Source organism: Chiroxiphia lanceolata, chromosome 27 (genome assembly GCF_009829145.1).
Source record: "Chiroxiphia lanceolata isolate bChiLan1 chromosome 27, bChiLan1.pri, whole genome shotgun sequence".
Taxonomy (NCBI): Eukaryota; Metazoa; Chordata; class Aves; order Passeriformes; family Pipridae; genus Chiroxiphia; species Chiroxiphia lanceolata.
In genome coordinates, this window is record NC_045663.1 from 1,857,582 (window position 1) to 1,881,221 (window position 23,640).

General features: G+C 51.8%; 1 protein-coding gene across 4 annotated transcripts; it reads right to left on the reverse strand.

Annotated features, from left to right (window-relative positions):
* Positions 1-5,844: 5,844 nt before the first annotated feature.
* Positions 5,845-23,637, reverse strand: LOC116799053 (pyroglutamyl-peptidase 1). 4 transcript variants are annotated; one of them, XM_032711828.1, is made up of 5 exons: positions 23,440-23,637; positions 19,865-19,917; positions 13,969-14,089; positions 12,902-13,134; positions 5,845-11,891 (listed from the first exon to the last, which is right to left on the reverse strand). In XM_032711828.1, the coding sequence occupies exons 4-5, from the start codon at positions 13,105-13,107 to the stop codon at positions 11,699-11,701; spliced, it is 399 nt and encodes a 132-aa protein (XP_032567719.1). In that variant the 5' UTR covers positions 13,108-13,134; positions 13,969-14,089; positions 19,865-19,917; positions 23,440-23,637; the 3' UTR covers positions 5,845-11,698. The 4 variants fall into 4 exon arrangements, with proteins under 4 accessions (XP_032567719.1, XP_032567718.1, XP_032567717.1 ...); XM_032711827.1 differs by having other exon boundaries at positions 13,973-14,089; positions 23,451-23,632; XM_032711826.1 differs by having other exon boundaries at positions 13,973-14,089; positions 23,440-23,632.
* Positions 23,638-23,640: the final 3 nt, after the last annotated feature.

Here is a 23,640-nt window from a genome sequence, read left to right on the forward strand (position 1 = left end):
GTTTGGCGGTGGAGGAGGAAAACCCCCTGAAAACGAGGCAAATAATGCTTTCCCACGGCGCATTTTTCCAAAGGATAAGATGGGAAGAGCAGCCTGGCTGCTGCCGCCACAGGGAGATCCAAGCTGCCCTTTAGGGGTTGGTCTCAAGGGAAGGTGGGGCTGGAAGCACCTCTGGCACTTCCAGGGATAATTCAGAGTGAGAAAACCCTCATGGGAAGGGGAAGAACCCGGCCAGGCCTCCGGCAGTGTGGATCATATCCCAGATTTACGGGGGGATTGCGGCTCCATCCTGCCTCGTTTTGGGTCTGAGGACGGGCACAGAGGGATGGGAGATGGGGTTTTCCCTCTGCTGCCGGCCTGGGATGTTTGGGAAGCAGCATCCAGTGTTTTCCCAACGCTGGGTGCTGCTGCCACCACGGAGTGGTGAAGTGGAGGCCGAGGTGACCTTTGGATGTTTCCCAACTAAAGACAGCCAGGACGAGCAAAACAAAGCAGCTTTTGCCCCCATCCCAGCAGGAGCCATATTTTTCTCCCCTTTGCTCCGAAGTTTCCGGCATCTCCCAAAAATGAGACTTCTGCTCCACTTGGACAAAGACATTCCTGCCTCCCGGTCAACGATTAACTCGGGTTCCCGGCCCCCCTCGGCCTTGGGAAGTGCAGGGAATGCCTCCCATCCGACCGCCGAAAATGGAAATGGGGCTTGGGAAATCCTCGCTCACGCCACCAACACCCTCCTCACGGAGATGCTCTCGCCACCGGGATGTTCTCAGCTTCCAAGGAGCGCCTTTCCCGGAGGGATTCCCGGGACACGGGACACAGGGATTCCCGGGCGTGCTCAGGTGAGGATGCTTTGTGGTTTGTGATGGTGTTTCCCCATCGGGAGGTAAAAACACCTTGGGGGCATTCATGGAGCTGGATTTCATGGGTTTCGTGGGTCTCTTCCAGCTCAGGATATTCCGGATCATCTGCAGGAGCAGCTGGGAACGAGCTCAACCCGAGCAGGATTGATGTGGGTTATTGAGATTGTTATTGAGAAGCAGCTTTAAAAAGCAGCTTTTCCATGGTGGGAAAAGCCTCCTTCTGTTCCATGGGAGATGCCTCTTGGCCCTCCCATGTGCCCAAACAGCCCCTTCCCTCCATTTTCCAGGAGGTATTCCCAGACCAAGGCTTTTGGGAGCACCCTTGGGATGGTGGGGCTGAACCCAGAAGCGGAGCACGAGGCTCCAAAGGGACCCAGATGAGCTCTAAATCCTTCCTCCAAAAATTTTTCCAACAGGGAGCAGATGGGAAAAACGGATGAAAGGAACATAATCCAACCTGGGCACATCCCAGAGCAGCATCTCCTTTCCCAGGGAAACCCTTGGGAGACACTACAAGGGAAGGACAACTCAGAAATCTCCTTAAAACCGAAGGATTTTAAGGGTCTGGATGTTTGGTTTGGGGTTTTTTTTTAAGTGATGGGAAAAATAGATGGAGGAAATCAAATCCAACCTGGGCACATCCCAGAGCAGCATCTCTTTTACTAAGGAAACCCTTAGGACATGGAAAAAAGGGAAGGTTGAAATCTCCTTAAAACTGAAGGATTTTAAGGGTCTGGATGTTTGGTTTGGGGTTTTTTTTAAGTGATGGGAAAAATAGATGGAGGAAATCAAATCCAACCTGGGCACATCCCAGAACAGCATCTCTTTTACCAAGGAAGATGCTCCAAGGGAAGGACAACCTTAAACCTGTAGGATTTTAAGAGCCCGGATGGGTTTTTTTTTTGGAGCCCAAGGCACAGCTTTGGACGAGGAATGAGGGTGGAAGGTGAGGGAGAATTCCAGGAGGTTGCCGTTAGTCCGACCTCCAGCAGAAACAAACGGATTTATTTGTGATCCCAAACACGGCCCAGGCTCCACGTGCCTGTCAGGAGGGAATTAGTCACCGGAGCATGACTCGGGAAAGGGTTGTGTACACAGGGCACGTTGCTCCCGCATGGAGCATCCACAGCAGCGGGAAGCAGCTGGAGAGGAGCAGCAGGAAGGGATTTTTTCCAACCCCCCAGGCTGGTTGGGAGCTGGCCAAGAAAATCCCACCCTGCAGCAGAGGTTGGTGGAGAACGTCCCTGTGTATCCCCTGGAAGGCTGGATCCAGGTGGGACCACCCGGTAGCGGGGAAAGGGAAGCGCGGTTGGAAGCCACGGTGAGGAGCCCTTGGAATGGGGGAACAGGCAGGCAGAGCATCGTCCCTGCGGTGGGAAGGTCATACTGGGAATTCTCGGCTGTGCTGGGAGGCTTTTCATCCCCAGGAGCCCATCCCAGGGCGGGAGAGGCAGCGAATCCTGCTCTGGGACATGTGTGGGACACGTGCTGCGGCATGTCCTGGACCTGCTCTGGCACCTGCCCTGGCACCTGTCCTGGGATTTACTCTGAGACCTGTCCTGGGATTTGCTCTGGGACCTGTCCTGGGACCTGCTTGGGATCTGTCCTGGGATTTGTCCTGTGGAACATGTTCTAAGACATGTCCTAGGACCTGCTTGGGATTTGCCCTTGGACATGCCCTGGGACGTGCTTGGGATCTGCCATGGGATTTACCCTGAGACCTGTCCTAGGGCATGTCCTGGGACCTGCTTGGGATCTGTCCTGGGATTTGCTCTGGGACATGTCCTGGGACCTACTTGGGATTTGCCCTGTGGAACATGTCCTAGGACATGTCCTGGGACCTGCTTGGGATTTGCCCTGTGGAACATGTCCTAGGACATGTCCTGGGACCTGCTTGGGATCTGCCCTGGGATTTGCCCTGGGACCTGTCCCGGGACCTACTTGGGATCTGCCCTGGGATTTGCACTGGGACATGTCCTGGGACCTGCTTAGGACCTGTCCTAGGACATGTCTTGGGATCTAACCTGGAATTTGCTCTAGGACATGCCTTGGGATCTGCCCTGGGATTTGCTCTGGGACACGTCCTGGGACCTGCTCTGGGACCTGTCCTGGGATTTGCTCAGGGATATGTCCTGGCTTATGCCCTGGGACCTGCTTGGGATCTACCCTGGGATTTGCACTGGGACCTGTCCTGGCATTTGCCCTGGGATTTGCTCTGGGACCTACTTGGGATCTGTCCTGGGATTTGCTCTGGGATGTGTCCTGGCTTATGCCCTGAGACCTGCCCTGGGACCTGCTTGGGATCTGCCCTGGGATTTGCTCTGGGACATGTCCTGGGACCTGCTCTGGGACCTGTCCTGGGATTTGCTCAGGGATATGTCCTGGCTTATGCCCTGGGACCTGCTTGGGATCTACCCTGGGATTTGCTCTGGGACATGTCCTGGTGTGTGCCCTGAGACCTGCCCTGGGACCTGCTTGGGATCTGCCCTGGGATTTGCGCTGGGACACGTCCTGGGACCTGCTTGGGATTTGCCCTTGGATTTGCCCTTGGACATGCCCTGGGACCTGCCTGCACATGCCCCACCGGAGGCAGCGAGGGCTGCTGGGAGCAGGCAGGAAATTCCAGCCATTCCCCTGCCCCAGATCCCAGGCCACTGGAAGCTCCGGGGAGCAGCGGCTGCAGGAGAGGGTGGGCTCTCCCCGGGCACCTTTGCCTGAGCTCAGCTTTGATTTGCAAGCTGGGAAACCACGGGGAGGGAGCAGCCTGCCAGATGGATGCTGCCCAAAATTCCCACCTCGTTTAGGAAGGGTTTGGAAGGTTGGAGGAGAGGGGGAGCAGAGTAGGATGTTAAAGGAAAGAATTAAGATCTACGAGGGGCCAGTCCACCAAAGGGATCTCCTGTGTGTGTATCTGGATCTCCACCAGGGAATCCCAGTGGGATGCTCCACAATGAGCCTCCTCAGCACCGGCAAAACCTTGGATCTGTCCCTCCAGGGAGTTGTTTGCAAAATGACCTCATGGACACATGACATGCCCACAACATGACATGCCCGAAACATGAAATCACCCCCGGGAGCACCGTGCAGGAAACGTTTGTCACCTTATAAAGGGAATTAAAAGGGGAGTGATGTCATCAGGGAGCTCCAGTCCTGGCTCACCTGGGAGGGAGATCCCAAATTCCCTGTGTTCCAGCACGTGCCAGGTGTTGGTGGGGGGAATAAAAGCTCTGTCTCCCAGAAAAGGCTGGAGAACCTGGCAAGATCACTGTGGCAGCTCAGGAAAAAAAAACAAACAAACATTCCCAGAGTTAGGGCACGAAAAAGACAGAGGAAAAGCAGAGATTCCAGAAGAACCGGGAGGTTTTCCTTTCTGATCCCCCCCTCCAGGCACAAACCAGCACCTTTTCCTGCCATCTCTGCAACACCAGGAGAGTCAGGACCAGGAGAAGCCCCCAGGACCACACTGGAGCTGTGGAGGGGTTGGACCCTCCCCAAATCCTGGATTAACCTGGATCTGTGAAGGTGTTGACCCTCTGGCTGCCCTGGATCAACCAGGAGCCATCCAGGATCCTGCTTCCAGGATCCAGCACCACATCCCAGATCAGGCTGGATCTGTGGCAGTGTTGCACTCTCCACCTGTCCTGGATCGACCAGGAGCCATCCAGGATCCAGGTTCCAGCACCACATCCCAGATCAGGCTGGATCTGTGGAGGTGTTGCACCCTCTGGCTCTCCTGGATCAACCAGGAGCCATCCAGGTGTTGCACCTTCCCCCTGTCCAGGATCTAGGTGGAGCTGTCCAGGTGTTTTACCTTCCCCATGCCCTGGACAAACCTGGATCTGTGGAGGTGTTGACCCTCTGGCTGCCCTGGATCAACCAGGAGCCATCCAGGATCCTGGTTCCAGGATCCAGGTTCCAGCACCACATCCCAGATCAGGCTGGATCTGTGAAGGTGTTGCACCCTCTGGCTGCCCTGGATCAACCAGGAGCCATCCAGGATCCCGCTTCCAGGATCCAGTACCACATCCCAGATCAGGCTGGATCTGTGGAGGTGTTGCACTCTCCACCTGCCCTGGAACGACCAGGAGCCATCCAGGATCCTGCTTCCAGGATCCAGCACCACATCCCAGATCAGGCTGGATCTGTGGCAGTGCTGCACTCTCCACCTGTCCTGGATTGATCAGGAGCCATCCAGGTTCCAGCACCACATCCCAGATCAGGCTGGATCTGTGGAGGTGTTGCACCCTCTGGCTCTCCTGGATCAAGCTGGAGCCCTCCAGGCGTTGCACCTTCCCCCTGTCCAGGATCTAGGTGGAGCTGTCCAGGTGTTTTACCTTCCCCATGCCCTGGACCAACCTGGATCTGTGAAGGTGTTGACCCTCTGGCTGCCCTGGATCAACCAGGAGCCCTCCAGGATCCTGCTTCCAGGATCCAGCACCACATCCCAGATCAAGTTAGATCTGTGGAGGTGTTTCACTCTCCACCTGTCCTGGATCGACCAGGAGCCATCCAGGATCCAGGTTCCAGCACCACATCCCAGACCAGGCTGGATCTGTGGAGGTGTTGCACCCTCTGGCTCTCCTGGATCAAGCTGGAGCCCTCCAGGCGTTGCACCTTCCCCCTGTCCTGGACCTAGGTGGAGCTGTCCAGGTGTTTTACCTTCCCCATGTCCTGGACCAACCTGGATCTGTGCAGGGGGTCACCCCCCTCTCAACCCCCTGCTGTCCCACTCTGGGGTGACACCAAGCACAACGTGCCTGCATGGCAGCACCATCTGGTGGCACCAGCCCTCCCAGCCACCCCAGTTTGCTCCCAGTCAGGCCCAGGGGCAGCAGGGCCAGGGATGGAACCCTTCAAACAGCCAGCAAAGCACTTCCACCCCCGTGGAGGGGTTTAAAGGACACTTGGACATGGTTTAGGGTGGGACAGGGGGAAGGGGTTTGTAACCTCGAAAAACAACCAGGGTTAAAAAACCACGGTGGAGTCAGAGTTAAACTCTTTATTTCCTTTGAAACACGGGTTTAAATCCTCAGTTACAAAGTCCAGTCTGGCAGTACAAGCTGAGAGCACATTGCTGGCCCCTCATGACACAGCCCTTCGTGACACACACGGGGTGGGGGGGGTTTGGGGTTTACAAGGCACTGCAAGAACACACGGAGAGAACGGGAGCCCCCGAGGGGGTTGGAATTGTTGCTCCAGGAGTCCTGACAAGCACGAGGCGGGAAGAACACCTGAGATACACCCAGACAGACACCGTGGGTTTCACAACAGGAGACACAGGGGAAAAAAAAAAAAAACCACCTCAGGAATTGGGCCAACCCCGAGCCAGAAGTGAGGAGGAAGCGGCGAATCCTCCTCTCCTTCCCTTGCTCAGGTCCCTGTGGGTGTGTCAGCAAACCTGGAGAGAGCTCCACCTCCGAAGGGCATCCTCAGGAACCACCAATCCAGCAGTTTTCCCCCCCACCTCGGGGGATTCAACCCATCTCCATCCCCACCCTTCTGCTTCCCAGCACAGGACAAGGCACTCCCTGATCATCGAAAAGTAAACATTTGTGATTTAAGAAGCTGGTGCAATAGAAAAACCTGAAGGTTTGTAGTTAAGGATTTAAGTACCACAGAGTTCTGTTTTAAGGGCAGTGATAGTTTTTCGTTCCCCATCTTTAATTCCTGTCCCTGGGGAGGCATTTCCTTCCCTGCTTTTGCCTCAAAATAAGACTGAGCAGAAGCAGGTCTCAGGTTCCAATTAATACCTCGAAGAATTAACAACATCCTCAGCTTTGGAGCTTTGGCAGAATATCACTTTCAGCACATAAGACACTCATCAGACAGGAATACAAGTTTTTTGTATTTTTTTTTTTAAGAAAAAGTGCACTTTATACTGCAAAAAATTAGGGATTCTGGTGCAAAAATAACAAATCCATCTACATCAAGACGAGTATTTATGGTATCAACAACGGGGGGGGGGTTTATCCAAGTCAATAAAGTTATAAAGAGCCTTTGCAACTCTGAAATTCCTATCGTTAAAATAACATTAAAATCATTAAAATATTATTGGATGAAGTATTAAAGGGAAGAAGATAAAAGGGAGGAAGTTACTTCGGGAAAGGATCTGTACAAATTAATCCTGATGGTTTTGTCTGCAGTAGGGAGGGGGGGGGCAAAATCTGAATTAAGAAAAGCCCCACACCGAGTACTTTTCACGTCTAAACATCCTGATTTTCAGGCAGTTTTCAGACACCACCACTCCCTCCTGCAGCAGCTGTGTCTGGGAACCTGCTGGGAGTGAGAAATCCGGGAGAAATTCCAAAAGATTCCCGAGTCACAACCAATTAAACCAGGAAACCACCACGGCCAGGGCGTCGTTGCTGCTGCAGCTTTGGCAGTGGGGAGTCACAGAGTTCCTCATTTTCAGGGTTTTCCCATTTTTTTTTTTGGTTTGAAGAAGCTCCTCCCCCTCCTCCTCCTCCTGCAATTCCTTTTCTCCCTCTCAGACACACAAAAATAAAAATAAAAAATCCACCCACGAGGGCAACGGGTCAGAGAATTCCAGGATGGTTTGGGCTGGAAGGGACCTCAAAGATCCCCCAGTTCCAACTCAACTCAAGATTGTTTGAGAAACTTCAGTGGATTTTAAACTTTTTTTTTTAGGCTCTTCCTTACCAAAACCACCAACACACTGGGAGCCTGTGCAGGCCTGGAAGCTCCTGGGTTTTTATTCCAGAATAAAAACCTGGAATAATCCCCTTTGGGGTTAAATATTGCCTGCTTGAGAGGTTGGATGCTAGATCTACACCTGATTCCAGGTGAGCTGGGACACAGAGTCCCTTTTTTCCACCTGATTTTCCGCAGCACAAACCCTACAGAGATGATAATTCCAATCTTAGCTCAGAGCTCTGGTTCAAGGAATCTTTTCCTGCTGTGGGAATCCCCCAACGCCTTCGGGCTGAGCTTTCCAACCAAAGCACCACCTCCACCGTCCTCCAAGGAAGCATTTATCCCAAAAACTCCCTCCTTTTCGGGGTGAAAGCAGAGCAAACAAGTTCAGGTTTTGGTGAAACTCTGAACACCCCCAGCCAGGTCCCTCCTGGAAGGACTCTGGAAGCTCAGCAGTTCTTGGCTGCTCATGTCACAAACCCCACTCGACACCTCGAACCCTCTTCCCGACCTTTTCCATCCTTTTCCCACCTTCTCCCACGCCTGGGAGGAAACAACCAGGCTGGGGGATACTCCAGATAAGGTGAACTACTGCCAGGTTTTGAGATTCTCTCCAAAAAAGATCACAAACAGCTTCTGCACCAGGTAAAAAAAGACCCTGTGACCACATCCAGGATCGCTCAGGTTGGGAGGGATCCATAAGGATCATCAAGTCCCACATGAATCCTTAAGGAAAAGAACCTTCCAAGCTCACAATTCCCTTTTTCCCCCGTGGTTATAAAGCAGATCCTCACATTTAATTCACCTCCTGACAGCAGCACCACCAAATTAAGATGCTCAGGAGCACCTGGAGTTCCTCAAAATCCTCGGCAGCGTTTAACGACCGGAACAATCCAACTGCCACCCCAAACCTCCCCAACACGTTGGCCAGTCCCAGACAAATGACATCAGACCCCCATCCAGTGGAACCTCCCTGAATTCTCTCTTCCACACCGAATACCCTCAGCCCTCATTTCTCCGTATCCCCAATTTTGCAGTCGCACGATCCTAAAATTCCACCAGCTCTCCCATTTTCCAAGTCACGGGGGGAGGATGAACAACTCCAGCTGAATTCCCTACACTTTCACTCACTGGCACGAAGGTTTTTTTTTTTTGGGCTTGGCAACAGGTCTCCCAGTCAGTGCAAATTAGCAAATCCTTATTTACTGAGGAGCTGGAAGAGGGAGGAAATACAGGATTACACAAACCATCGGCTTTTTGAAGCTCTGCATCGGTTTGGACATCCCATTTCCCAAAGAAAAACATATGCACCTAGAGGAAAAGCTTGGTGAATTCAACAAAAAAAAAAAAAAGCTTTGAAATCCCCCACCCCCTCCCAGAAAAAAAATAGTATTTAATTTAGGTCAGATGACATAAAATTAGTTTAATGCCATTTTTGCCCCAACTTTTCGCTACAGGAAATTTCTCTATGACCACGACACCCTTTACAAACACAACCTCAGGACTAATTCTCAAAAAAAAAAAAAACCCTAAAAAAAAAAAGAGTATAAAATAAATTATGTTTCCTAAAGGAACTGATCCCGTGGAGCTTCAGAAGAGCAGAGCTCAGAGTGAACCATTTCCAAAAAAAAAAAAAGGGATTTTTAACGCTGACACATCCAAGGCCAAGCACTGTGGTCCTCAGACAGCAGCAGGCACGGAAACTGGCTCCGGATTTTCCCCTGGAATAGCAGAGAGCACCCAAACCAGGAATATTTATAGGGGTCGAACAGGATGTGTGGGAAGCTCTTCCCACGGAACTGCTGCTGTCTGTGCTCCCTGCCGGCGGATTTGGAGCCACCAGCGGGATCTCCGAGGCTCCAAAGGGTGTGGGAACACCCAGGAGACATGGATAGACAGGGAACACCTCACCTGGATCCCACTGATCCCCCATGGAGCCCACCCAGCTCAGCTCCAACCAGCCCTTCCCGCTCCTGCTCCAATTCCACGCTTGGAATTCTGTTGTCGCCTCACTAATCTGTTGATCCTCCCCTCCCATTTTATCCACAGCTACATTACAGGGAAAATTAAATAGTTTAACTGGGAATTACTCCATCACCAAAGTTCCTGGAATACGTGGATACTCCTCCTTCCCAAAGTTTAGCAGCTAAGAAACCCCCAGGAGGAAAAATTCCCACCAACAAAGGGATAAAACTACGGGATAAGTAGCTCAACTAATCACCAAAAATAAAAATAAAAATAAAATGCATCAAACCACGAAGATTTCAGCAAAATATTAAATAGAATAAATTACTAATCAGAAAAGTCTGACAAGTGCTACCTTGGATTTGAAGGGGGAGAATATTTCCATTGGAAGGAGAATTCCTTTGATTGAGTCTGGAGAGGGAAAACAGAGGGAATTTCCCTGGGTCTACCCAAAACTCTTCATCCACAGGTGCCCCCTTGAGAGTTCTTGCAGCTGGAAAAGTCTTTGTCCTCTCTCTCTCTCTCGAGGGTTACAAGGAGTGGTTTTGTCCTTTGCCATCCTATTTTTTCCTGGCAAACAGCAAGTCCAGGGCAGCTCTCACTGAGAGATACTAAAACAGAGCCAGTCAGCATTGGAAAAATTAAAATAAGGGGGTTTTAAAACGTTTCAAAAAGTTGTTTTATATATATATATATATATATGTAAAAGTATTAATTCAAATCACAGACTTCTTTCATTTAAAAGGCCCCTCGAGGAGCTCGACTGGTCCTCAACCACCAATTTGGAGTCTGTTCCTGCTGCAACATCCTCTGGTTTTTGTTGGAATCTCGTGATTTGGCAGCGAAATCTCCACACGTGGCCAGCAGGCATCACCCACTTTTCGTGTCCTGCTCGGATCCTGCCTGTGCCCTTCCCCAAAAGAGAATTCCTGGGAAAGCCCACACAAGCAGCAGCACTTCGGAGCCTCCCGCTGGGAGAGGAGGGGGGAAGAGACACTATGAAAGAGCCTGGAATCCTCACCCAAAGCAAAATTCCTTGTTTTCTAAACCACTGCCTCGGCTTTCCAGGCGGTGGGAAGAGGTTGGAGGTTTGGGATTAGATTTGACAGGACGTCTTTTAATCTGCATTTTGACGCCTCCCCTAAACCAGAGGCGGCGACTCGGGATTTGGGTTAAACATCACTGGAATGAGGGGGGGAAAAATTTGTGACTGAGGAAGTTATAAATTACTCAACCTTTGCCTTAAAATCAAACAGGGAGCACCAAGAGGCCGGGATAAGGATCTCCCATGGGGAAAGTGGCCTTTAGCAAAGCTCTTTAACCACTGATGATTCATTTTAGACACTCACGAGCCGAGGTGTTCGGTGCAGGAGGTCCACTTGAGGTTGACTTGAGGGAGGAAGGTGGCCAAGAGGGAGCCAGGGAAAAAAAAAGAAGAAGATATTTGGGAATATTTGGCGAGAGTTTGGCCCCAAAAAACCCAAATCCTGCTCCAGGCAAAAAGGAACCCAAACACAGCCCTTCTACCTGCAGCTACGCTTAACCAGCACATCACAGAGACCCCACTGATGTTCGGAGGGTGTGGGGTGAGGAGTCAGTGCCTAAAATAATTCCCCATTTCAGCAAAGCAGTTGGAGACTCCTCATCCCCCACCAAACTCTTCTCCAAGGCAGTCCCACGCCATTCCAACTCTTTCCAGGTGTACTTTTACCTTCTAATTTGGGTCAAGGAGAGAGGGAGGGGAGGGGGGAAAGAAACCCCAAAACTGACTGAAAGCAAACCTTTCAACTCAAAGACAAGCCAGTAGAGGGCTGGGTTATCCATTCCCTGCCCCTGAAGGCCAAGTCCAGGTGAGGAACTTCCCATATCCGTGCCGGATTCCATCACCTGGCTGACAGGGAAGCTCCCAGCACACGCACACTTCAGTCACTCAGGAACGAGGTGTCTTGAAAGAAAAGAGAGTTTGAATCCTTTGTTGCCAAGGCTGAAACTCACAGGTTCGACCAAAAAAGAAAAAAAAAAGTCCATTTCTAGAAGAGGAATTTTCCTTTTTGTTTTTTTTTTTGTTCATTTGGGGTTTTTTTGGAATCTCCAATTCTGGGTCTGGAACGTCTCAGCCCCGGGTTTTGTTTTGTTGGTTTTTTTTGTTTTCCCCCCAGTACTTCAGCCACGGGGAAAATTTGGGAAGTGCAATAGCAGGATGGCCTCCCTGCCCACGCTCAGTGTTCGTGCTGACAGTTGATTTTGTCCTCGGAGTGCTCCAAGAGATCCAGCATTTCCTCTATGATGGCCTGGAGGGCCCGGCCCAGCTGTTCCGCGGAATACGGTTTTCCCAGCGGAGGAACGTGGACAAACGCCGACCTGCCACGGCTCTGGTACAAGGAGGTGTAGTAAGTGAAGTCACAGAGGTACCTGAAACACAAGAAGAGGGATTATTTACCCCCCAAAAAAATCACACAAATCCAGCCCAGGATGAGTTGTTTGTGGATCAGCACAACAGCGGCGACATCCCGGGATTTAGTGGGATAAAGCGGAATACGAGCCTGGAATTGTGAGTCTGGGATTGTTCTAATTAAATCTAAGACAAAAAAAACAAACCATGAAGAACTGGTTTTTTATGTCCCTGATGGTTGGGTGACCACCAAAAAAATAGGGGGTGTTGCCAACCCTGTGAGAAGTGAGGCGTGGGAGACCTCAAAAGCCACGTGGATGTGGCATTTGGGGACATGTGGTGGCCTTGGCAGTGCTGGGGGAATGGGTGGAATTGATGAGCTTTGAGGGCTTTTCCAACCTTGTGATTCCATGACAAGTGTATGAATTTTAGGGGCCTCGAGCTGAGCATGAAGGGAACACATGGGACGTGTTCACGTGAGGTGGTGGCTGCCCCTGGATCCCTGGAAGTGTCCAAGGTCAGCTTGGACAGGGCTTGGAGCAACCTGGGATAATGGAAGGTGTCCCTGCCCATGGTAGGGGGTGGGACTGGATGGGCTTTAAGGTCCCTTCCAACCCAAACCACTCTGGGATCCTCTGATTCCATGAACGTGGTGATACGATGGTGTTAAGATGTGACCAAATTTCCAGGGCCTAAAGGGGTTCCAGGAGAGCTGGAGAGGGATTTTGGACAAGGGATGGAAGGACAGGACAAGGGGGAACGGCTTCCCGCTGCCAGAGGGGATACTGGGAAGGAATTCCTCCCTGTGAGGGTGGAGAGGGACTTGGATGGAATTCCCAGAGAAGCTGTGGCTGCCCCATCCCTGGGAGTGTCCAAGGGGCCAGGTTGGAGCAACCTGGGCTAGTGGAAGGTGTCCCTGCCCGTGGCAGGGAGTGGGACTGGATGAGATTAAGACCCCCCTTGCAACCCAACCCATTCCAGGATTCCATGACTCCACAAACTGTCCCCATGGATCCCTGGCATCCCGTACCTGCCGGCGTCCTTGGAGATGGTGACGGCCACGTCCAGCCCCAGTGCTGAGACCCTCTTGCAAACTGTGTCCATGTCAATGATGGAGTCAATGCACTCTGGACCCCCCTCCACGCAGCACTGGGAGCCCGGGCAGAACCGACAGTTGTCCAACCCTTTGTAACCCACGTTGTGGCCACACTTCTCCAGGGTGACGGTCGTGGCCATGCCCGACACTCCCACGTGGACCACCAGCTGCAAGGGAAAAGAAACGAGCTGGATCAACCCCAAAACGGTGGGAAACCGACAGCCTGATCCTTGTGGGAGCCTTCCAAACTCTGGATATCCGTGATCCCTGCCCAGGGCACTGGATGGGGCACTCAGAGCTCTTCTGTGGGTGACGAGGTGGTGACTGGTCACAGGCTGGACTCTGTGATCCCAGAGGGCTTTTCCAACCTAAATGATGGGATATTGGGAAGAAATCCTTCCCTGGGAGGGTGGTGAGGCCCTGGCACAGGTTGCCCAGAGAAGCTGTGGCCGCCCCATCCCTGGAAGTGTCCAAGGCCAGGTTGGATCAAAGGAGCAACCTGGGATAGTGGGAGGTGTCCCTGCCCGTGGCAGAGGGTGGGACTGGATGACATTTAAGGCCCTTCCAACCCAAACCATCCTGTGATTCCACGATTCTATTCCCAGTTCATGCTGGAGCTGTTACAGGAGTTCTTCCAGGAGCATCGGGCACTTTATCAGGGGTTCAGTACACACAATTCTTGTTTCACCCCCTCCTGACCCAAATTGTGATTTAATCAGGGTAAAAACCAGCACTGGCACGTTCACAGCTGCTGGAGGAGCCCAGGTGGCACAGGCTAACCACAGGCTGTCTAGACAGCCCTTTGCAGTGGCCTCTTCACACCCAGGAACTGGAGCACTCTGAGCTGTAAAACCCTCCAAATTCACATGTTCTCACGACAAAAGATGAAAAGATCCACACGGGGACCACCAGTCTGAGAGAAGACATTAAAACTGGGACTTCACATGATGCTCACTGTAGGTTTCAACCCTTTGCTGGGTGGTTTTCCTGCCTTTACTCACTCACTTGGGGGCTGTGCTTCTTCCACAGGGCAGGAATGAGTCGTTGCACTGTCTGGTATTCAACAGGGACCTCGTAGACGTGCAGGTCCACATCATCCCTCAGGCCCAGCTTCTCCAGCTCCTAAAGACACCGGGAAAGCAACAAAAAACCAAGGTGGTCAGACAGGAGATGAGCACAGGATTAAACTTCTGGAAGGTTTAATGGCAGAGGGAGAGACCGACATCAGTTTACGCAGGGTTGTATAAACTTGTAAACAGCACCTGGAGGGAGTTTACAGCTAAAACTGTGAAAAAAAACCCCAAACAAACCATAATGGGAACAACAAAGGCATCTCTCCACCTGTGTTAACAGTTCCACCCACAGGACCGTTTGTTGGGCTCTGATGTGTGTGAACAAAGGCATCAACATTTAACTGACAATAGTTATCAGCAACACCCACACTCCAAGGAAAGGTTGGCTCAGTTATTTATAGAGGTAGAAAGTCATAATCCCTGCTTTTCTTTTTTTTTTCCAAGGAGTGACTCCGTGGAAAAGGCAGAACTGGAAGGATCAGATCCATCATCCAATGCTGGCCCGGAGAGTAAATTCACATTTGTCGTCAGATAAAGAGCTCTCAGGGCTGGGTGACAGCACTGGTGACTCAACTCACACAGTGAATTATTTCTCCCTCTATGACATGAAAACATCTCAAATATCCTGGCAATCAACGGAGCCAATTTCCTTTAAACCCTTTAAAACACAAAGTGTCAGTTGGATACCTTGCAAAGACTTTAAAACCAGAGAGAAGGGTGGTTTCTTTGCCCCCAGCATTCCTGAGTGGAAAGCACTGTTTGATCCCAACACTGGGAGCTCCCCTTGGTTCTGGAAGCTTCTCCCACGCTCTTCTTTGGCCTCTGGGGACACTCCAGTCCCACCAGCAAAGCTCCAGTTAGATGTTTTTTCATCTGGTACTGCAGAACTGAACCTTTCAGAGCCACCAACCCCAAATTTCCAAGAACTCCAGGACAAACCCACACAGCCTGAGGTCTGAGGGAAAAATGTTCATAAACTAAATCATCAGCTGAGCCCAAAATTTAGGAGCCAGGCTACACCAGGAGGCACTTTTCCAGCAGGACCTTAAACATCCCTGCCCATGGAACTGGATGAGCTTTAAGGTCCCTTCCAAGCCAGACCATTCCATGATTCCATGATCCTCCAGGTGCCTCCTCCTCTCTGAGGGCAGCAGGAGCCCCATGTGCTCTCACACCTCATCTCCAGGCCTGTGTCTCACCAGCCCCTGCAGCTGTTCTCATGGTTCTGGAGGCAGAAACAGCGACAAAGAGCCACCAAACCATCAAAGGGCACCTCAAAATATTCCTGGAAGACCAAGTTACCTCTAATTCAGGTTCAGGTTTGCTGATCAAGAGCCACGAGCTGCTCTTTGAAGCAATTTTACTTTTCCTGCTTGCAAACTTCAGGCCAGGGAGTGCAGATCAGCTGTTTTCACTTCAAACCTCGCCTTCCCCCCGAGGTTAAAAATTAAAAATGAAAGGCAGTCCAAAGAATTTGAGGTTTTGGCCTCCCCCAAAGGTGGGAAGGGGTGGTGGTGGTGGAGCCTGGAAATTGGATTTTAGATTTCTAATGTGGCTCAAACTGCCACATCATCCTACCCCTCCTCTATATAAACACAAGCAGTGCTTTAGTATCATTTTTCTGTGTTATCAGCAGGAGTGGTTTTTTTTACAGAGGGGAAAAAAAACTCCCACCTTTTACACTTGTAGGGACAAAACCACGGTGGTGTAACAAGATTTAAGATTAAGTAAAACACCCAGAAAGGCAAGAGTGAGACTTTTCACAGGCCAGCAGATAGGAGCAACAATGATAAATCACTGGCTCTGGCTCTGAGGGCAAGGCTGATATTAAAGCCTTGCTGTATTGATTAGTGTCTGGCACACTCAGACATTCATTACCAGAGATGGATGGAAGTGATGGTTCATCACAGCTCCTTTACAACAAATCTGCCTTCAAACCCTTCCCTGGTTTACAGGGGGAAGTGTTTGTAGAACGAGGAGTTTACAAATGAGAGCTGTTCAAACCCCAGTCAGGAGAATAAACCCTCTTCAGGGGTGTTAATTGCTCGGGATTCATCACCACCTCTCTTAACAAGAAGTGATGCTCCTGAAGGATCAGGAGCCAAACAGCTCCTAAGGGTGAATCTGGGGGTGGAAAGTTTTACTGGCTGAAAAAGAAAACAGCACCTCCCTCCAGACAGTTCAGCCTTAACTTTACCAACCCACAGCTCGGTTTTAACCAAACCCAGCGCTCGATAATGAAGATATTTGTAGTCCCCCCCCTTCCTTCACCCCCCCCAACAACTTTTCCCCCCCCCAGCCCTGTCTACCTGACAAATACAGCAAACCCAACATGTGTGACCGATTCCCTGACCCCTCCACAATGCTGCTCTTTGTGAGCCTCTAATATCCTTATCAGGTCTGTCTAGACACCCTGACAGCAATTGTCCTTCCTGATGTCAAAACCCACTCTGACCTCTCCTCCTCCTCCTCCTCCAGAAGCTCCTCGGGGGGGGGGGATGAAGGCAGCAGCCCAGGAGCTTCACATCCCACAGGGCACACCTGTGTCTACACCTAAAGTCACACCAGGGAGGGCAGAAAATTCATTTCTTCTCCAAGGTCCCTCCCAAGCAAAAAATTGCGGCTGTAAAAACAATAATAATAATAACAACAACAATAATAATAATAATAATCATAAATCCTCGGATGAAACACTAAAGATATGAAAACACTCAACAGCAAATCCATGTTAACACAGGAGGATTTCTGCTGGAAGCCTTAAAATAAAGCAGGAGGGAGTTATTCCCACTGGATTTATGGGGAAATCTCCCCCCTGTGTGTGAAAAACCTAAACGGGGATGAAAGTCTTCAAACATTTCACTTCAGGGTTTTATTAGATTGCTGCTGCCACTCTTTAAGGTGGCCATGTGTAAAAAAATCAGCCTTCAAAGCCAAGCAGCTACACCAGGAACCCGCTGCAGTTCCAGGGAAAAGACACCCCGTGTTCTCCGTGAGAATCCAAATAAAACCCAAAAACACCAACGGAGAGGAGGGGGGGGAAAAAAAGCAGGACACAGGAGAAATAAAAGTCTGCACTAAACCAGAACCAGCCGAAGCCCTCGAGCGAGGAAGGAGGATTTTCCAAAGATTGTTTAATTGATTTTTTTTTTGTCTTCTATTAAAATGCAGATCACACCGTCTGGGATTCGGGAACTCAGACACGCCTTTGTGTCCCCTCCGCTCCGTGAAGTCCCCCGTCTGAAACTCGCACAATGCCCACCTCGCCCGGGCTCAAAGACATGCTGTTCCTTTTTTGTCTGGGCCTCCGGGGGCTGAGACAGGGGAAGGGAAGAAGGCAAATCCTCCCCGCTGCCTCCTCCGAGCTCTGCGGGCACAGCCCCGACTCGGGGGCTCCGACGGCAACGACGCCGAGTTTTCGCCTCTCCAAACGCCCCCAGCTCTGCTTCCTCCTCTCAAAATACCTCCAACTCCGAGTTTTCTCCTCTCGAAATACCTCCAACTCCGAGTTTTCTCCTCTCAAAACGTCCCCGAGTTTTCTCCTCTCAAAACGTCCCCGAGTTTTCTCCTCTCAAAACACCCCCAACTTGGAGTTTTCTCCTCTCAAAACACCCCCAACTTGGAGTTTTCTCCTCTCAAAACATCCCCAAATCCAAGTTTTCTCCTCTCAAAATGCCCCCAACTGTTTCCTTCTCTCAAAATACCCCCAACTCCGAGTTTTCTCCTCTCAAAACATCCCCAACTCTGTTTCCTCCTCTCCAAATACCCCTAACTCCGAATTTCCTCCTCTCCAAACACCCCTAACTCCGAATTTCCTCCTCTCCAAACACCCCCACCTCTGTTTTCTCCTCTCCAAACACCCCCAACTCTCTTTTCTCCTCTCCAAATACCCCCAACTCTCTTTTCTCCTCTCCAAACACCCCCAACTCCAAATTTCCTCCTCTCAAAACAACCCAACTCCGAGTTTTCTCCTCTCAAAATACCCCCAACTGTTTCCTCCTGTCAAAACACCCCCAACTCTGCTTCCTCCTCTCCAAACACCCCCAACTCCGAATTTCCTCCTCTCCAAACACCCCCAACTAAAAGTTTCCTCCTCTCAAAATACCCCCAATTCCAAGTTTTCTCCTCTCCAAACACCCCCAACTCTGAATTTCCTCCTCACAAAACACCCCCAACTGTTTCCTCCTCTCAAAATACCCCCAACCCTGTTTCCTCCTCTCAAAATACCCCCAACTCTGAGTTTTCTCCTCTAAAAACATCCCCAACTCCGAGTTTTCTTCTCTCCAAACACCCCCAACTCTGAATTTCCTCCTCTCAAAACACCCCCAACTCCGAGTTCTCTCCTCTCCAAACACCCCCAACACTGAGTTTTATGCTTTTAAAAGCCAACAAGCCCCCTAAAAATGGATTTTTAAAGGCAGGTGCTGACTCCATCCAGCAGCCACCGCTGCCCTGAAGGAACAAAGTGCTGTTTCTCTTCAGGTTTGTTTTTGGAAGCAACATCACAACACCCACCACTCCTCCTGGTCCAGAAACACCCTTTTGTCTGTCTCCTCTAAAATAAAAGTAGCTATTTACAACAGCTGCCACTACACAAGCAACAACAAGCCAAATCAATGAGCCTCACTCCTGAATTTTAATAATATCCTGCATTTTTTTTCCCCATCCACAACCTGCATGTTCCCCCAAACCAACCCTAACTCAGATATACTCATTCCCAAAAATAAAAAGCTCTTGGAGGCAAAGGTTTTGTCTTCTCCTACCAGCCAACACATTAGGCAGCTGGACATTAGTTGGCTGGAATTGATTGGAGTTTGTGATTTAATTTAAAAGCATTCGAAAGCAGATATTAATCTCAGAGCTCTGAAGGGGAGAGAGACACGCTGGGGAGAAAAATAGATTTAATTCCCCTGGGCAACTGTACTAAAAGGTACCCTGGAATTCCCAGCAGCTTTGGCACAAACCACGTCCAGAAGTGACAAAGAAGTGGGATAATGTGGCAGGATCATCTCCCTCACCGAGTGTTTTTTACAGCAGGAAACCTTAATTCCACTGGAAAGAGCTTAATTCCTCCTTCTTGCCTCATTTGGGAGGTCTCAGTGTCACACAGATGAACTCCCAGCACAGGGGGGGATATTTGGGGTTGGCCTGTGCAAGGCCAGGAGTTGGACTCCACGATCCCTGTGGATCCAGCTCAGGATATTCCAGGATTCTGTGCAGATCCACACTTACAAGAGGGATAAATCTGATTTATTTGAGCAGGTGGGACCCACTCCACCAGCTCCTGTCCCCAGCGAGGTCCAACTCCATCAGAGAGGGGTGATCCAAGGGGAAAAAGGAGGGAGCAGTGGCTGCTTTGCCTTGGAATTACCTTCCTCACACTCAGCTCCACAAAACCACCAGCTGAAAGTCTCCTGAGGGATGAGACTTGGTTTAAAGGTGAACCAGCTCACCCAGCTCCAAGTCAGAGCTGAGAGGAAAAAAAAAACCATCCAAACATTCTTCTGGCCTTGGTTGGTTTGTTTATTTTGAATTCTCCAGGGGCAGAGGAAGATTCCAGGCTCCCTGCCCCATTTAACAGGGTTCAAAGCTGGGAATTCCTTCCTTGCCTCAGCTAAATTAACCCAATCTCATTAAACTCCACTGGTCAAGGGATTGTTCCCTGAGCAGTGAATCAAACATTATCCAGCTGACCATCTGGATATCTGCACTGAGCTGCTCTCAGTTAGACTGGCAAGAAGTTAGAAGTTATAAAGAGCTGAAAACCCAAATTTGTAGGGATTTGCTCTCTGTTTTAAACGTGCTGAGAGGGAAGTTGAGGTGTTACCTGCACTGCAATCCAGCTGGCGTTCACAGCGTGCTCTCCAAAGGGCCCAAACCCTGCAAGAGAACAAAAAAAAAACCCACCCTGGTGAAGTTCACTCTCACAGCTTTGACTCCACTTCGAGTTGCAAGCGCTTTCCTAGTTTAGATATCCTGAAAAAAAAAAACAAACCCAACCACTTTTACCACCCAATCCTTATTTCTTTACATCCAAGCACCAAACGAGACACCTGCATTGAAATATTTCAACTGCAACCTTTTACAGGGAAGGAAACCAAGAATTTGCCCCACAAGAACCATTTTTTTTTCCCCCAACAGACATTTGGGAAGATTTTTTTTTCCCCCTTCCTGCCCAGGTTAGAAAAACTTGTTATCAAAGAGAACTTGTTATCAACAGAGGACTCGATGTCAGGGAATTAAATCACAATTGGATTTTTCTGTTCCTGATTGCTTTGACCCACAGCAGATGCTTCCACAGCCTTTCTCAAATGTTTCTTCTCTGCTCAAGTCTTCTCCAAGATCTTCATTAGCACTTAATTACTAAGGAAATTATTAAGGAAATAATCAGGACTGCTCGCAACCCACCTACCCCGAGCAGCAAAGGGTACCATGGCATTATCAAAAATACCTCCTCACCACCTCTTAAATTCCTAATGGATAACTTTGGAGTTAACTGGTGATCCATAACATCTTCTCCTGAGCAAGCACACAAAGGTTGAGCAATTTATCTGGGCGTAATGTCGATACACTTTAATTTACAATGTCAGCATTGCCCTCCGAGTTTAATGCAATTAGGAGGCATAAATTCTGCCCAGCTCCTGAAAGGATTCGAGAGGGACCACAAATATTAAGTGACACCTTAATGGAAATGCCGTGTTTGCCATCAGCAGCCAGGCTGAGGTGATGCTGCACACGAGGAATTCACACACAGCCTTGGCTCGTCCACGCCCGTGGATCAAAACCCAACGCTGGTATCTCCCCAAAATAAATATTCCCACAGAATCAAAGTGTTGGTGTGTTCTCCCGTTCAGCCAAACCCCAAGGCTGTAACACAATCCACGACTGCAGCACGGGGGATAGGGCAAATAGGGCAAATTAATGCCTTTTCAGCTGTTTCTGCGAGTCCTGCACAACTCCCTGAAAACAAACACCGCAGCCCGCTGGGTTTAATTCCTGAATCAACTGCAATAATCTTATAAAATAAATAAAATACGTATTTTAGCAAGCCAGCCACCCAAAGGCTGAAATTCTACAGGTGTTCAGGCACACAATGTGATCCCCTTGCCTTGAATCCAAAGGCAAAGACTGGCACAGGCACAAACAGGGGTATCACTGCTGTGACTCATCCCCTGCCCGGATCCCTGGCGTTATCCCTTATCCTGGGATAAGGAACTTCGTGGGCACATCCACCCCAGGGCCCTCCAAGGCTCATTAGCAGTAAACCAGCTGCAAGGGATCGTGAGGGGATTATCTCCTTAACGAGTTCTAAAAAAGAAATTGGGCACAAATAACACTCATCCTCGGAACTGATCAGGGAACACGACACCATCCCCGCTTTTAAAAGGAATTTAAGGTGACATCGATGACATTATCAAAGAGGGGCAGAGCTGACGAGGCAACCGCTGTGTTTTGTAACCAGACTTCCCTGAAAACAGGGGAGGGGAAAAAAAAGAGCCCGGAGAAGCCTTGAGAACGGCAGAACATTCCCTGACACGCGTTTTCTGTTTAGTCACCACCGCCCCGCGCTGGATTTGGGGCTGGGAAAGGCAGGATTCGCCACCTGCTCCTCCTCTCTCGGCGACTCTTCCCTGCAAAGACACTTTTTTGCCTCCGATTTCAGCCGCCCCAGCCGAGCCTCCGCCATTCAAACGGCCTCAACTTCAGCTGCTGGGGGGGGGGGAGAACCTGAATAGTTTCAGGCGAGTTCCCCATTTGTCACAGAACGGCCTCACCCACAAATCACCCCGAGCGGCCTTTGTACCCCGGGGAAGAGCCTGACAGCGCCGGGGCCCCTCGTTCCCTGGCTTATTCTTCCCTCAGGGGCTTCTGCCGTGCTGAAGGGGGGGGATTTGGGGAGCAGCTTCCACACCTCGGTGGCTGGGGATGGGGTGGTCAGCCAGCAAATCCCATCCCCTGCGCCCCTAAATTGTTTTTCCTGCTTCTTGGCAGGCTCGGCTCCCGTCTTTCCACAACCAGCAAAACCCCTGGGAGGGGGCTCAGGGGTGGAAAAGGGGGATCCAGGTCCCCGCTGCCTGGGCACAAGTGTTAGGAAAGCTGCTGCAAAGCCCCTCAGCACGGGATCCCCCCCAGCTCCTGACACCCCTCACACGCAGCAGTGCGTCCCCCAAAACCCCCCAGACCCTGCCCTCCATCCCCAGGGCTCCTGTTTATCACCCCACACAGGGCAGAGCCCCCCCAGACAGCCCCCCAGGGACAGCTTCCCCCTCTCCATCCCCACCTTAGTCACATCCCGATGGGACAGCAGCCCCCCAGCTCCTGGTCACACACTCCCCTCCCTCACCTCGGGGAAGGGGTCCCCCAGCTACCCCCCCCCAGCCCCCTTTACATCAGGGAAGGGGTCCCCAAACCTACTCTCCCCGCCAAGCCCCACTAGTCTCAGAGAAGGGGTCCCCAAAACTACCCTCCCCTCAAACCCCCTCCTCACCTGCCTCCTCCACTTCCCCTCCCAGGGTTGGGTCCCTCACCTGCGCCCCTCACCTTAGGGAAGGGGTCCCCAAAACTACCCTCCACTCCAAGCCCCCCATCACCTCGGGGAAGGGGTCTCTGACCTGCTCCTCTGAGCTCCCCATTCCCCTGGGGCAGGGGTCCCTCATCTATCCCCCCAGGCCCCTCTCACCTCGGGGAAGGGGTCTCTGACCTGCTCCCCATTTCCCTGGGGCAGGGGTCCCTCATCTATCCCCCCAGGCCCCTCTCACCTCGGGGAAGGGGTCCCCAAAACCACCCTACACCCCAAGCCCCTCTCACCTTGGGGAAGGGGTCCCTCACCTGCCCCCCTGAGCTCCCTCTTCACCTTAGGGAAGGGGTCCCCAAAACCACCCTCCACCCCAAGCCCCCCTCACCTCGGGGAAGGGGTCCCTCACCTGCCCCCCTGAGCTCCCTCTCACCTTAGGGAAGGGGTCCCCATAAGTACCCTCCACCCCGAGCCCCCCTCACCTCGGGGAAGGGGTCTCTGACCTGTTCCTCCGAGCTCCCCACTCCCCTCGGGCGGGGGTCCCCCACCTACCCCCCCAAGCCCCTCTCACCTCGGGGAAGGGGTCCCTCACCTGCCCCCCTGAGCTCCCTCTTCACCTCGGGCAGGGGGTCCCCCATCCCGTCTCCCCCCCCTCCCTCCCGGAGCCGCCCCGTACCCGTCACCACCACCGCCCGCCGCGGCTTCTCCATCGCGGCTCCGTCCCGTCCGTCCCGTCCCGTCCCGTCCCGCCGCCGCCGCCCCGCACTGAGCGCGGCCCCGCCCCGCCGCGCCCGCCCCGCCCCGCAGCGCCCGGGCCCGCCGCTTCCGCCGCCGCGGCGGAAGTCCCGCAGCGGGACGGCCCCGGGAGCCCTTCCCCGCTTGCTCACCGTTCGCTCACCGTAGCCCGAGGCGGGGGACGGTTGGGTCACCGTAACCCCAGACGGGCCCGGGGGCGGGGGGGGGGTGGGGTGGTTGGTTCAACAAAACGCTCATCCCGAGCCCCACGGGGGTTCCCCGCGCGGCTGTGCGGGAGCGCAAACCGCGCGGTACCGGAGGGGCCCAGCCCGTCCCTCCCGCCCGGGCCCCGG